This window comes from Zingiber officinale, chromosome 8B (assembly GCF_018446385.1).
Source record: "Zingiber officinale cultivar Zhangliang chromosome 8B, Zo_v1.1, whole genome shotgun sequence".
NCBI classification, from domain to species: domain Eukaryota; kingdom Viridiplantae; phylum Streptophyta; class Magnoliopsida; order Zingiberales; family Zingiberaceae; genus Zingiber; species Zingiber officinale.
This window is the reverse complement of record NC_056001.1, coordinates 114093423-114108541: the sequence shown is the minus strand read 5'-3', so window position 1 is coordinate 114108541 and position 15119 is coordinate 114093423. Positions and strand designations below refer to the sequence as shown.

The window sequence follows — 15119 nt, the reverse complement described above, 5'->3', positions numbered from 1 at the left end:
GCCCTAGCCAACAGTTGGCTTTGTAGGGCACCTACTCTAACAGAAGGTGTTGGTTAGTCCTAGGAAAAACGTACCGGTTCCATCGTACAAAAATTTTTATACAAGTGTCGAACATTTCCTTAAATAACCTATTGTGTTCTTTAGAAGTTAAATTAGGAATCGCAGACGGAACTTAACATCATTGATTCCAAATTTAACCTATCTGTTCTTAATGGTTTAGATTTGAATCGCAAGCAGAACTTAACACTATTGATTCAAATCCACCTATGTTATTAATTCCATTAAATATTAATTTCCAAAATTGGCTTCCAGGACTGCATGGCGAGACACATGGCCTTCTTGGATATGGGAGCAACCACCACCGCCTAGACAAAACCTTTTAAGGAAAGCTAATATTTAATTTCCTTAAATAACTCTAGGTTAACAAAAAAAACAATCGAATAACAAATTCGAAAAAGAAGAAAACACAAACTCGAAAAACTAATTCGAAAAACTAGATCTAATGCCTCTTGTGTTTGGAATTCTTACAAAGAAAAATAACTAGCATGATGCGGAAAACAATTGCTAATTATACATTCTCTTTGTAAACTAATGACCTCGAGATCTTCTGCCGTATTCCTCGCCTCGCCTTGGACGTCGTGTGGGCGACGAACCTCCAAGATGATCACCACCCAAAAGCTTCCTTCCTCTTCCTCTAAAAATCGGCCACCACCACCACCAAGGAGAAGAGAGCAAAAGGGAAAAGAGAGGGGAGAGGGAGGGCCGACCACTTGAGGTTCTCCAAGCAAGAGAATAAGAATTGTGTCTCATGAAGCCTCCTCACCCCTTCTTTTATAATCAGGGGCGGATCCAGAATTTTAAGTTTGAGGGGGCCGCACATTATAAGAAAAAAAATGCGATAGCGATTAAAATTATCGATCACAAATTTTGAGATCGCCAAGGCATTTTAGTGACGAAATTAAATTTTCATTGCTAAATTTAACGACAGATATTAATTTTCAGTCGCTAAATTTAGCGACGAAAATATTCAATAGTTTGTTAAACCTTGATAATAAAATCCTAAACATCCAACAATAACCTCAAGAAGAAAACTCTATGAGTAAACAATATCAAAATGAAAATAATAAAATCAAATTTCATTTCATCATGGCAACAACAAATATGATGTAATCGAAAGCATCATAGTAAACATAATCAACCCAATTTATTTCAATTAGCATAGGAGATAATTCAAAGTAATCAGGAACTTCCTTTGATAACAAACTATATGTGCAGTGTTGTAAATAAACCATGATTCAAAAACATGAAGTAAATGTATATTTAATTAAGTATCAATTACAATTCGCTAACTAAAAGGAATTCGACGTTCTTTTAAAATTTTGAAATCTTCAATGATAGCTTCTATGCTCACACTTTTAGCTATTTCTCTCTCAATATATACCATTAATGCATCTGAGAGAAAAGCATCCTCCATTTTGCTTCGAAGCCTTGTTTTCACAATATTCATCGCAGAAAATGATCGTTCTGAAGTAGCCGTAGAAACCGGAAGAGTAAGCACAAGTACGATCACTCTAAAAATGAGGTTGTATGTAACAGACTTGTTAGTCTTTACCAACCATTGACATAATTCTGAAATGGTTGAAAGATTTTTGTAGTCAGACCCTTTGACTACGTTATACTCGTAATGCTTCAATTGCATCTCCAATTATTCTTTTTCATCTCTGGTAAAATCCTGAGCATAAAACTTTTCAACTAATTTACATATATCCACAACTCTGAAAGACTCCGCTGCATTTTGAGGATTTAGGGCATTACTAAGAGTGAGCAATTCCATAGCATCATCACTAAAGCGACCATTAATTTCTTGCAACTGTGAATCTATCGAAGCATAAAAGAGGTCTATTCGATAATGATGCTCAATGGTGAAATTGTCTTGATGAGCACGTCCTCGACCTCGTTTATTAATATATGGAGCATTGAAATCAGGAATGTCAATATTTCGAAGTTCACAAAAGGATTTCACTTTTACAAGCAAATCATCCCACTTGTTATCCCTCATCTGTTGAAGTAAATTCTTAGTAGATAATACAAGCTCCATTGCATTTATAATATCCTGAGACTTACTTTGTAAAGTCTGACAAAGAATATCTGTGATCCCCATAATCTCTTTCATAAGATGCAAGATGAATACAAAATCAAAGGAAGTCATTTCATCATAAACAGTTGTTGCATCTGCTCGTTGAGAAGGAAGCCCATCATCCATAATCTTGAGCAATACCGTACACGATGCACTAAACATCTTAATTAGGCCTTTCAATGATCTCAAATGAGAACTCCAGCGTGTATCAACAGCTCGTTGTAAAGTACCTATATGATTAAGTCCACGCCCTGTCTCGAGTTCATTAATAGCAATCAAATATGCAATGTCATCTGCATGAGCATTCTTCAATTCATCATTACGCTTACATGAAGAACCAACAATATTAACTATAAAAGTTAATCTATCAAAAAATTGATGAATAGGTGTCACATTTTTTGCTGCTGCAACCAAAGCCAATTGTAACCGATGAGCAAAGCAATGAACATAATAAGCACTTTTACAATCTTTTATAATCAAAGCTTGCAATCCATTAAACTCGCCCCTCATATTACTAGCACCATCATACCCTTGACCTCTAATATTTTGAACATCCAAATTGTAGTGAGCCAAAGCAGAATATATAGCATCCTTTAAAGTTAAAGCCGCAGTATCAGATACATGAACAAGGCCAAAAAAAACGTTCTTGAATGAATCCATTACTATCCACAAACCTCAATACTATAGACATTTGCTCTCTTTTTGACTCATCTCGGGCTTCATCAACAATTATGCAATACTTGGCAACTCCAATTTCTTCACGAATTGTATTTTTCACTCTCACCGAAAACACATGAAGTATTTGTTTCTGAATATCGTGACTTGTATATTTGGCATTTTTTGGAGCTTTCGCAATTGCCTTTGAAAGTTCATCATTGTACATGGTCAGCACATCCAAAAATTCAAGAAAATTGCCACGATTAGATGAACTAGATTTCTCATCATGACCTCTAAACGGAATTCCTTGAAGTGCAAGTAATAACACCACGTGTATGTGAGCCTTCAATCGAAGACGATTAGTTGCAACTTGTTCATCATTAAAATTATCAAATCTCCTTGATATATGTTGTGTTTGGTTCATCAAATCCTCACATGCCTTTTCAGCATTACGATGGGGTGAAGATACATTATCCTTTCCCATATGGCCTAGGAAAGCACAAGCTTTTCCATTTCGAACTTTCTTCCACTTATCAAATCCATCAACAGTAAATGTAGTTTGATTTAAGCATCCTGAAGGCTTGTTGAAGATAAAACATGGAAAGCAATATGCTTTATCTTTAGTGGGTGAATACTCCAACCAAGGAAATTGTTCATACCAAGTTGACTGAAATCTTCGAGGGTGCTTAATAATTTTATTTAATGGATATTCTTGAAGAATAGGTTGATATGCTTTCAGATTCAAATAAACTCGACGAATCTCGTCTCGTTGATTAGGATGATATTCCCAAATTTGTCGATGCAATCCTGGATCACGCTCTAAAGAATCAAGATCAACCTCTTCAGTTTCTGTATTTTTGAATCTTTTAGGAGGAATTTCAGATGGAAGATCATCATTATTTGATATTGTCGATAGAGTCATCGGAGTAGCCGGATCCAATTCATTTGCTCTCTTCCTTTGAAAAAATTTATCAATCGTAACAATATTTCTCATTTGAAGTATATGAAACCTTTAACAATGAAAAACTCGAATTATTTCAAATAAGTGAATAATAATTAATAACAACAATATTAAACCAAACATTAAGTCAATGATAAAAAGTAAATAATAATAACAACATAAACAAACAAAAATATCAAAAAATTTATCATTCATTATCATTAACCATTAAATAAGCAATTCCAACTTCAACTATTTAGGCACTTTAATTTCTAAAATAACAAGATTTAATTAAAATGTCTAAATTAATCATTAGGAGAAAGCAAACAAAATCAAGGAATCAAGTAAAAAGTAGAAAAACAAACAAAATCAAGAAGTCCAACGAAATTGTGAACTTTATATCGTTCTATTCTTGAAAATGAAGATAAAAATGATAAAATAAAGGTATAAATTTGTGTTAAGCTAGTAAGCTTCATAAATCATAATCATAGTGTGATAGATCCTACCTTCCCTTTAAAATGCAGTGGCATATACAGCGGCGGATTAAAACAATAATAAGATTATTACACCAACAGGCAAGGTAGGATCTAATAAATTATTAGATAATAAGATTATTAGGTTGCATTTTAAAACAGTAATAAAATTATTAGGATCAACAGACAATAGCCAACAGCCTTAAACAAAAAAAAGAGGTAAAGTTCTACAATCTACATATTACAGATAAAATTTAGAAGGATGATCGATCGAGGAACTAGAAAGGGAAGGTAGGATAAAGAAATGAATATGGAAACACCAACCAAAATAAAGATTTTTTCCCCTTCTCAGTTCTAAGAGTTTCAAAACCCTAAGGAGTAAGAACTAAGGAGAAGAGGAATTGCACCTTTCTCTCGAATCGGGATCGAGAACGTTCTCGTCGTAGTTTCGCAAAGATCTGAGACCTCTACACCGGAGTTCGCCTACTGCAGAGCGAGGAGTCGCTGCTGCCGTGCCGCTGCCGCCTGCGCCGCCGACTGATTTGAAATGTCGAACTCCCAAATCAAAATACCTATTTGCATGCCTTTCTCATTAATTAGTTTATAAATAATAATAATATATTAGTATATTCTTTAAAAATTTTACACGTGGACTGGGGGGGCCGTGGCCCCCCGCAGTCCATATGTAAATCCGCCTCTGTTTATAATACTTGCCCAAGGCAAATAAGGGAAGAATTTTACAAAAATTAAAATCTTCCTCTAGCTTTTCTTTTTCCCTTTTAATTTTCCTTTTCTTTCCTCTTGATTGAATCAATCACCAAAAATAAATTTGATGATTTTATAATCTTAAACATGGTCGACCACCTTGCTTGGGCACCAAGCAAGGGTGGCCGGCCCCCATAAGAGGAAAAGGAATTTTATTTTTTTTTTTATAAAATTTTACAAGAAGAAAAACTCTTATAAAATTTTACAAGCTCTCTTTCCTAAAATAGGAGTTAAAAAAGGAAAGTTCTAAAAATTAAAACCATGTTTTAAAATTTAAAACTTCTCTTATAAAATTTCCTTTTTAAACATGATGATAGAAAATTTAAATTTTAAAACTTATCTTCCTTTTTTTTCTTGAACCATGAGGATGGTTAAAAAAGGAAAGTTTTAAAACTTTTAAAACTCTCTATTAAAACATGTGGCCTAATTCAAATAAAAAAAGTTTTAAAAATTAAAATATCTCTTTTAAAACTTATAGTTTTCTACAAAGAGAAGATTTTAAAAATTCAAAACAACTCTCCTTATTTGAATTATTGTGGTCGGCCCCTTCTAGCTTGATCACCAAGCAATATGGCCGACCCCTTGGAAGAGGATGTGGCCGGCCCTTGCTTGGTCACCAAGCATTGGACCGGCCCCTTCTTGGACACCAAGAAGAGCCTTACATTTAGATGGACTTGAGGTTATAATGAGGCTACGACATGGACCTAGAGGAGAAATTTGTTTTGGCCTTCCGATGAGCTTGAGTATCCCGTGTTCGCCCCGAACACACAACTCAAGTTCATCGATAATAACTCATTCCACTAGAGAGTTATTATCGCACTACCTCACCAATCCCAAATTACATTATGGGCTCCTTCTTATCATGAGTGTGTTAGTCTCCCTATGTTTAAGATAACAAATGTCCACTAATTAAGTAAGTTACTGACAACTCACTTAATTAATATCTAGCTCCAAGAGTAGTACCACTCAACTTCATTGTCATGTTGGACTAAGTCCACCTGCATGGTTTAACATGACAATCCTTATGAGCTTCTCTTGGGGGCATTTTCAACCTAGATAACTAGGACACAGATTCCTTCTATAATCAACAACACACACTATAAGTAATATCATTTCCCAACTTATCGGGCATATTGATTTATCGAGCTAAACATCACCCTTTGATAAGTCAGAGAAATAAATATTAAATATATGTGCTTATTATTATATTAGGATTAAGAGTACACACTTTCATAATAACTAAGATTTAGTTCTTTTATTAAGTCAGTACAAAAAGAACTTACCTAAATGATTCTACTCAATACACTTAGAGTGTACCAGTGTAATTTATTAATCAAGATAAACTAATACTTAATTACACTACGACTATTCCAATGGTTTGTTCCTTTCCATCTTAGTCGTGAGCAACTCTTTATAATTTATAAAAAACTATCAACATGATCTTCTGTGTGTGACACCACACACCATGTTGTCTACTATATAAATTAATTGAACAATTACATTTAACAAATAAATGTAGATATTGACCAATGTGATTCTTTTATTTCAAAAATAAATGTTTACAAAAGCTAGGCTTTTAGTATACACTCCAACAGAAGGTTAGTTTTATTTTTTGCAGGGCTATTCACCCCCTCTAGTCAGCCGTCAAAGGGACCTACAATTGGTATCAGAGCAAGGTCGCCTCAGAAGGACTAATGACTGACTAAAGCAAACAAGAAATGGTCGAAGCTAACATCTACCCACCAACGTTCGAGGGGGAGTTCGTGTTTTGGAAGCGACGAATGAAAGTATTTCTTAAAATAGATTTTAATATTTTATTAATAATGAAATATGGTTTTGAGGCACTGAAGAACATGAATGGAGAAAAAATAGAAAAACACCTCTGGACCAAAAAGTAGCGGGACAATTTTATGTTAAATGGTAAGGATGAATTTCATCTTTTAAGTGTACTACTGGTTGAAGATTTTGACAAAATCAGTGACTACCAAAGTACAAAAGAACTTTGGGAAAAGTTCTTGAATCTCCATGATCAAAAGAAGCTGAATCCAACTCCTCGATGGACACCAAGTTATCATCAGAAGAATTTGAAATTGAGGAAATCACCGGAACAACTCTAATAGCCGAGTACCTACCAGACGACGAAGCAAGCACATCCTCAATGAGCATCGATGAAGAGAGAGCATCGTTAGAGGAAAGCATCACTACAGGGAGAGTATCAAAAATCGACAAGGTAAGTCAGGTATGGTCCCTACCTCCTAATCAATTATTTAAAATTATAAAAAAGTTGTCAAAGAGTTCCTACAAATTAGAGATAGAGAATAAAAAACTATTAAAAGAAAATGAAGAATTAAAATTGACCTTAACAACATCTCGTCGATTAGAAGATTTTGGCAAGATAAAAATAGAAATGAAATTTTAAAGGAACAAATACAAATTTCTGCATGTTTAAATTTTGTTGTTTTGAACTTTAGAAATTATAATAGACAAAATTGAAAATTTAAATATCACAAGGGAAAAATTAAAAAATTATTAAAAAAATATATTCTTAAAAAATTTCTAATTAATCCAGTTGGAAGGAAGGTTCTAAAATAATATTTAAATTGTTTGTTTTTAAAATTAGAGCTTTAAGAGAGAAAATTGAGTATTTACTTTTTTTTTAAGAAGCTTTGTCTAAAGAAGTGGTTATTGTTCCAATATCTAAGAAGGTCTAGTGTCTTGCTACAGCATGAAAGTCAATTATTAAAATGAGTATTTAATTGACCAACTTCTAAGCACTTAATTATAATTAATTAATGCTTTAAATGTTTGGCAAAAATTCAATTTAGAAATTAATAACTTCATCACTTAAAAGAATTTAAAGTTTTTTTTTCATAGAGTTAATTTTGAAAATTATTGTTTTGGGAAAATTTTCTATCTCGAAATTTTCTTAAACACTTAGAAAATTTTATAGTAAGTCAAATTTTTTACTTTCATACTTTTTGATATTTTTCAAAAAAACTTTAAATATTTTTTTTCAAACGGATTTTTTTTCTCTTAGACTTTACATGCATTACCCCATTTTTTATGATCAAAAGAGAGAGTAGTGAAAATTAAGTCTAGGGGGAGGGTAGTATGAAATTTTTTTAATCTGTCTACTTACAAATTTTATACTTGCAAAATTTTTTCTTGCAAAAAAAATTATATCTATTATTTGTTTATGATTTACCCTAACTTAACTTGAGTTTGATCACATCAAAAAAGGGAAAAATGTTAGTACCCTGTGGCAGTTTTGATGTGATCAACCAAGTCAGGTTAGGTCCTGTTGGAGTTTAACCATGTATCTAAGTGTGCAGGAGCTTAGGAGCACAGGAAGTCGAGCGAAAGACACATTTAGTGAAAAGGACGACACGGGAGAGAGTCGATAGGCTCAGTGCGTTCGAGGAACTAGGTGCTGCGGAAGAGTACGTGGGAGGACGAGAAGGAGGTGTGCGGTGTTTCTGAGGGAAGAGAAGTCAAAGCGGAAGATTACTCAGGAAGACGAGCAAAAGACGCAGCTAGCGAGAAGGATGGCACGGGAGAGAGCCGACGGGCTCGGTGCGTCCGAGGGATGAGGCACTGAGGAAGAGTATGATGGCAGACGAGAAGGAAGCACGCGACTATTCTGAGGGACGAGAAGCCAGGAGCGGAAGGTTGCTCGAGAAGGCTGGAAGTTGGGTTCGTGTGAGCTCCATTTTGGATGGTCGAGATCACTCAAGCGAGCGGAGCCGGAGCGGAAGACCAGGACCGAAAGTCAATAGGATGTTAAATTTCTTGGTCCGAACGCTTGGACCCAGTCTGGGCGCTCGGACTCACCGGACTCAGAGCGCCCGGACTCGTTGGACTCCGAGCACCCGGACTCGTCGGACTTATCGGACTCCGAGCGTTCGGAACCCTTTCAGGTGCCCAGACTAGGATTTTTATCCGGAACATGTCCAGCGTGATCCGTTGCGACAAGGATGAACTTTTCCCCCCCCCCCCCCCCCCCCCCCAAGGCACCATGAACCCTCCTTGGGCGTTGATGACTGCTCAGCTGCCGCCGTTCAGCTGCTCCTACGAGCTCGACAGGCGTCTCCTTCTTCCTCGTCGCATGGGTTTCTTTCACGTTGATGTATTCGTTGGCCTTCTTTTGTAGGTGGCCAAAGTCACTTGGCGGCTTCCGAATGAGCAACTATAAGAACTCTCCTTCGGTGAGCCATTGGGTGAAGGCGTTCACCAACACGTCCGAGGAGACCACCAGGATGTCCATCGTCACCTGATTGAAGCGCTGGATGTATGCCCTCAATGCTACTCAGCCCTTGCTTGAGGAAGAACAAGTTCACACTCGTCTTATGGTAGCGGCGGCTACTGCGAAGTTATGAAGGAATGCTACCCGGAAGTCCTTGAATCTAGCTGTGAATTGACCCCTCTGACAATCTTTTGAACTAGTGTTGTGCCGATCCAGAGAGAGTGGTGAGGAAGAACCGACATTTAACACCATCAGTATACTGATGAAGTGTGGTCGCATTGTCGAATTTGGCCAAGTGGTCATCCGAGTCGGTGGTTCCATTGTACTCTCTGATTGCCAGCGGAGTGTAATGTTTTGGCAGAGGGTCGTTCAGAATCCCCTCCGAAAATTTTCGATTGACCAACTCGGGCGAATCATCCTCTCTGGGTGTCTTCCCTTTCCTTGTGTCCCGAATGGCGCATCGTTTGAGGAAGACCCCCGGTTCTTGTCCGCTCGACCCCTCTGTTGGGGTCTTGAACAACATTTGATGGAAGGGGATAGGCGCATTGGGAATGCCTCCATATGTGCCGACTGTTAGAGTGTATACTAAAAGCCTAGCTTTTTGTAAACATTTATTTTGAAATAAAGAATCACATTGGTCAAATATCTACATTTATATGCTAAGTGTAGTTGTTCAATTAATTTATATTATAGATAATATGGTGTGTGGTGTCTCACACACACACACACACACACAGAAGATCATGTTATCAGTTCCTTATAAATTATAAACAGTATCTCACGACTAAGATGGATAGGAACAAACCATTGGAATAGTCGTAGTGTAATTTGGTATTAGTTTATCTTGACTATAAAATTACACTAGTACACTCTGAGTGTATTGAGCATGACCATTTAAGGTAAGTTCTTTTTATACTGACTGCATAAAAGAACAAGATCTTTGTTATTATGAAAGTGTGTGCTCTTAATCATGATATAATAACAATCACATATACTCAATATTCATTTCTTTAATTTATCAAAGGGTGTGATTTAGTTCGATAAATCAATAGGCCCGATAAGTTGGGAAATGATATTATTTATATGGTGTGTTGTTGATTATAGAATGAAACTATGTCATAGTAATCTAGGTTGATAATGTCCCCAAGAGGAGCTCATAAGGATTGTTATGTAAACCCTGCAGGTGGACTTAGTCTGACATGAAAATAAAGTTGAGTGGTACTACTCTTGGAGCTAGATATTAATTAAATGAGTTGTCAGTAACTCATTTAATTAGTGGACATTCGATATCTTAAACACAGGGAGATTAACACACTCATGATAAGAAGGAGCCCATATAGTAATATGTGATTGGTGCGGTAGTTCAATAATAACTCTTTAGTGGTATGAGTTATTATTGATGAACTATAGTTGGGTGTTTGGGGCGAACACGGGAAGCTCAAGTTCATCGGGAGACCAAACCAATTCCTCCTCTCGGTCCCTGTCGTAGCCTCTTATTTATAAAGTCTTATACCCACCTATACCCAACTTCTTACCCACCTTAAGGTGACCGACCAAGCCTAGCTTGGAGCCCAAGCTAGGGCCTGCCAAACCAAGGCATGATGGGTCAAGTTGTGGTCGACCCTAGCTTGAACCCAAGCTTAGGTGCCCGACCAAAATAAAAAAAAGGGAAGTTTAAATTTAAATCTTTCCTAATGTGGAAGACATGATTTTAAAAGAGTGTTTTAAAATTAAATCTTTTCTTTTATAACTTTCTACAAAGGATTAAAGAAAATGTTTGATATCTTTCCTTATTTGTAGTTTAAAGGAAGATTCTAATTTTTGATAAAAAATTTATTTTTGTAATCATCCACATGTTTTAAAAGAGAGATTTTAATTTATAAAACTTTTTTTTATAACCAACCATGAAGGGAATTTTAAAAGAGAAATTTTTATTTTAAAAATTTCCGGAAACAAATTAGGAAGTTTTAATTTTGTGTTTAAAATTTTCCTTATTTGAAGGAGATGGTGGTGGCCGACCATTAAGGGTTTATAAGGAAATTTTTAATTAAATTTTCCTTCTTAAACATTGGCAAGGAATATAAGGAAGTTTTATTTATAAAACTTTCCTTATTTGCCAAGACCAAGGAATATAAAAGAGATGGTAGATGTGCTTCACCTTACAACATATCTTCTATTATTCCTCTCTTCTCTTTCTTGGTGGTGGCCGACCCTTATCCCTTCTCCTTCTCCTATTCTTCTTCCTTGTGTGGCCGGCGGCATCTTCATCTCAAGGAGCTTGGTTGGTGGCTGAATATTGTTAGAGGAAGAAGGAGAGATAGGAGGCTTTGTTTCTTAGCATTCCTTGAGCTTGGTTGGTGGCCGAAAGTTCTTCATCTCTTGAAGATTGTTGGTGGACGAAACTTGCTTGGAGAAGAAGGAAGCTTGGGTGGATTCTCATCTCGGTAGATCGTCGCCCACACGACGTCCGAGATAAGAAGAGGAATACAACAAATGATCGTGAGGTCTATAAGTTACAAAAGGTATAACTAGTTATTAGTTTCTGTATCATAACTGGTTCATCCTTTTGTTTAGATCTTGAAATACCAAACACAAGAGGCTAGTGATTCTAAGTTTTCGGATTTATGATTTGATTTGTGTTTCTTTTGTTTTTCGATCTTGTTATTTGATTGTTCTTATTGGTTAAACGTAGGGTTACTATAAGAAGATTAAATATTGAATTTCGTTGAAAGGCTTTGTCTAGGAAGTGGTGGATGATCCCATATCCAAGAAGGCCTAGTGCCTCGTCATGTTTAACCTGGAAGCCGATCTCTGAAATAAATATTTAATCAAATTTATAACATAGGTGGATTTGGATTAAGAATGTTAAGCATCGTTTGCGATCCAAGTCTAAACCTCTAAGAACAAATAAATTGAATTTGGAATCTATAATGTTAAGTTCTGTTTGCGATTTCTAATTTAATTTTTAAAGAACATAATAAGTTGTTAGGAAAGGTTCAAGACTTGTACAAAATTTTTGTACAGGAGAACCGGTACGATATTCCGAGTAGCAACCAACACTGACCGACTTCTTGCTATTACCTAGAGCGGATACCCGATCCGCTAGGTCAACCTGTTCGGTTGGTTGACCAACGGCTGATGCTGCTGGCTCCTGCGCTTGGCGTTCGACCATTGCACCTGTTGGCACTCAGCCAGCGCCTGTTGTTGCTGTTGCTCCACTATCTTCGCTACTCGGGCTTCTATAAGAATGTCAAGCTCCTCTTGCATGAGCATCATCGCCGTAAATCGTCCAGCGTCTTCCATCTTCCTATTCGAATGCAGGTCGCGTTCCCACAAACGATGCCAAAATGATCTTGTCCGAAAGCGTTAAGCTGGAAAATTGGGAGGTGGCAGCTTCGCTGACCAGACGTGGACTTCGCTCCGCTCTGTAAAACAAACTGCGTTAGTGTCGAGTCAGGGAAAGGGTCCTTGGCGTTGGCTCTCCAACGCTCAAGTTAATCATCGGAATGTGGAGAAAAGTAGAGCAACAGTAGCAATAGTAGAACTTAAGAATAATGCGTACCTCCGTCAGTGATGGACCCCCTTTATATAGAGTCCTGGGGGACAATGTGCACGCTTCTCGAGGCATATGCATGCTCTCCCATATAACCCATGAAAGAGCTTTGTTAGGAAAGTACCCCTGACACCATACCTTAACAGGGCATGCATATCTCTGACGTAACAGTAGAAGCTTCGGTCGTATGATCTGCTTGTTGCTCATGCCTCGTGTCGGCAACACTATCTCCCAAAAGGATATCGAGAGATACTACAGTGGTCCTGTTGTTGGGCCGAGAGGGGTAGTCGCTTGACTAAGACTCTGCTTCGTCCGCGGCCAGGTCACATTCCTTGGCCGAGCAGGGTAGCTGCTTGGCCGAGACCCCTCCGCTCTATCGATTTTGGTGGCTCCGTTATGCGATGGTTTTGTAGCACCTGCCTTCCCCGTGTTCGGACAGGTTACTCGGTCTCCCTGGATGTCCTACTGCTCCATGTAGAGCGTCGGCTATCTTGCGCATCATCCCGAGCCGAATAGGGGTCGGCTTGGAACCATCTCTTGTCGGTCAGGGCCTAACCGCCCGACCACCCATTTCCATTGTTCTCCGTTCGACCCTTTGACACACGGGCGTTGGACACCTTGACTTTGACTTCCATCCCAGCAGTTGACCCCGTGCTAGGTAGGCCTCCCTCCATCGCCGCATCTTCCTTAAAGCTCGGTGTCTTTGAAAGTGTTCCCTTGCTCCGGAGGTAGACGGATCGGCGAAGATGAAAGATCTCGGGTTCCCCTAAGGGGGAGAACTCTTCCCCAAGGAATGAGGGCAAACCCCAAACCAAAGGTTAGTGAAAATGGGGAGAAACCCCCCTTATATAGAGTTGGGCATAGGGTTGACACAACCCATGCCATGACCGTGTAAAACCACACGCCATAATCTGGTCCGGTGGCACGACCGTGTGAATTCACATGGCCACAGTTTGATCCGATGGCATGGCCATGTGCAACCATATGACCACAATCTTCTCCGACTCTGGAAAATCCACACGGCCGTGTGGATCCACACTACCGAGGTCTACTATGCCTTTGGAATGTGGCACGACCACACCTTGCTTTACTTCGGGAAGGCCACATGGTCGTGTGTTTTCACACGACCTGAGCTTGATTTCTTCCAGAGTTGCTCCCGTGTGCGTTTTTACTCAATTTTTGCTCCAAATAGCATCCTGTCAAAAGGAAAACACACAAAGAATAGATCTTCGAACAAAAAGAGTGGAAATATGATATTATAATGAAATATGGTGCAATAAACATGGATTGTATTAATGAAATATAAGTAGATGTGCGTCAAAACATGCATAAAAGTGTATATAATCTATGCACATCAATTGACAGACTGGAAGCTTCAAATGTGCAACTTACAAAATATTCTCTATCTTCCGTAGCACAAGATGTCAAAAATGAATATGAGACCGTTGAGTCGTGGGGCCCACCATATACTCATTCGGCAGACCAACTGAGTCCTTAACATAGTCTGATCGACAATTACTTACAAGAGCCATCTGGTCGACTTTGGTGAATGTAATCGGCGACTCAGCCTTCACTCGGGTGGACCAAGCGTCCAGCATGTTCGATCAGGCCATATGTCCGGTCGACTGAAGCACTTGATCGAGTTCATTGATACTTAGTTTCAAACTTCATTAATGTTTAGGAGTTCGAGCGGATCAAGTGCCCAGTATGTCTGATCAACCATATGTCTGATCGGCTAGGATATTCGGTCGAGCTAGTTAATATTTGTTTTTGAATTTCCTCAATGTTCAAGAGTTCGAGTCTTGCGGCCTAACCGGTCAGAGGATCCTCGATCCAATCAAACAGGCTATCAATCTAAATGAGGATATATCTTTACTTAAAATATTGTCCGCTTCTTGATTTTAACGGTCGACTTTGACTCTTGGGAGTCGACCACAACTATCATATCACATGTATTTCATCTGGATTTATTGTAATTATAAGTATATCAGTATGCATTTATGGACTTCTTCCTATAAATATCTCATTATGCTCTTTATATACTCTATCTATACACCTTTCTACTTAATCAATCTTTTATCCTGTAAAAGGTTTTCTGTTGAATTTTCAAAAGCAAATTGCTTTTCCCCCTCCCCTGACACGCGCACCCCCCTTCCCCTCTCTCTCTCTCCCTGCCAAAAGACCATTCTACCCTCTATTTTTTTTGTTTTTTTTATTTTTTTTTATTTTTTTTAATTCATACTTATATATTTTTAATTTTTAATTATTTTTTTAAAAAAAATTTTATTCATACATATATATTTTTAAATTTTTATTTAGTTTAATTTTATTTAGTTTTATTTTTAAAATTA

The 15119-nt window shown here is 37.6% G+C and overlaps 1 protein-coding gene across 1 annotated transcript; it reads right to left on the bottom strand.

The window, feature by feature from the left end:
- Nucleotides 1–1705: 1705 nt before the first annotated feature.
- LOC122014215 (zinc finger MYM-type protein 1-like) lies at nt 1706–3716 on the bottom strand. The gene is made up of 2 exons (XM_042570389.1): nt 2820–3716; nt 1706–2728 (listed from the first exon to the last, which is right to left on the bottom strand). The coding sequence occupies exons 1-2, from the start codon at nt 3714–3716 to the stop codon at nt 1706–1708; spliced, it is 1920 nt and encodes a 639-aa protein (XP_042426323.1).
- Between the last annotated feature and the right edge of the window lie 11403 nt (nt 3717–15119).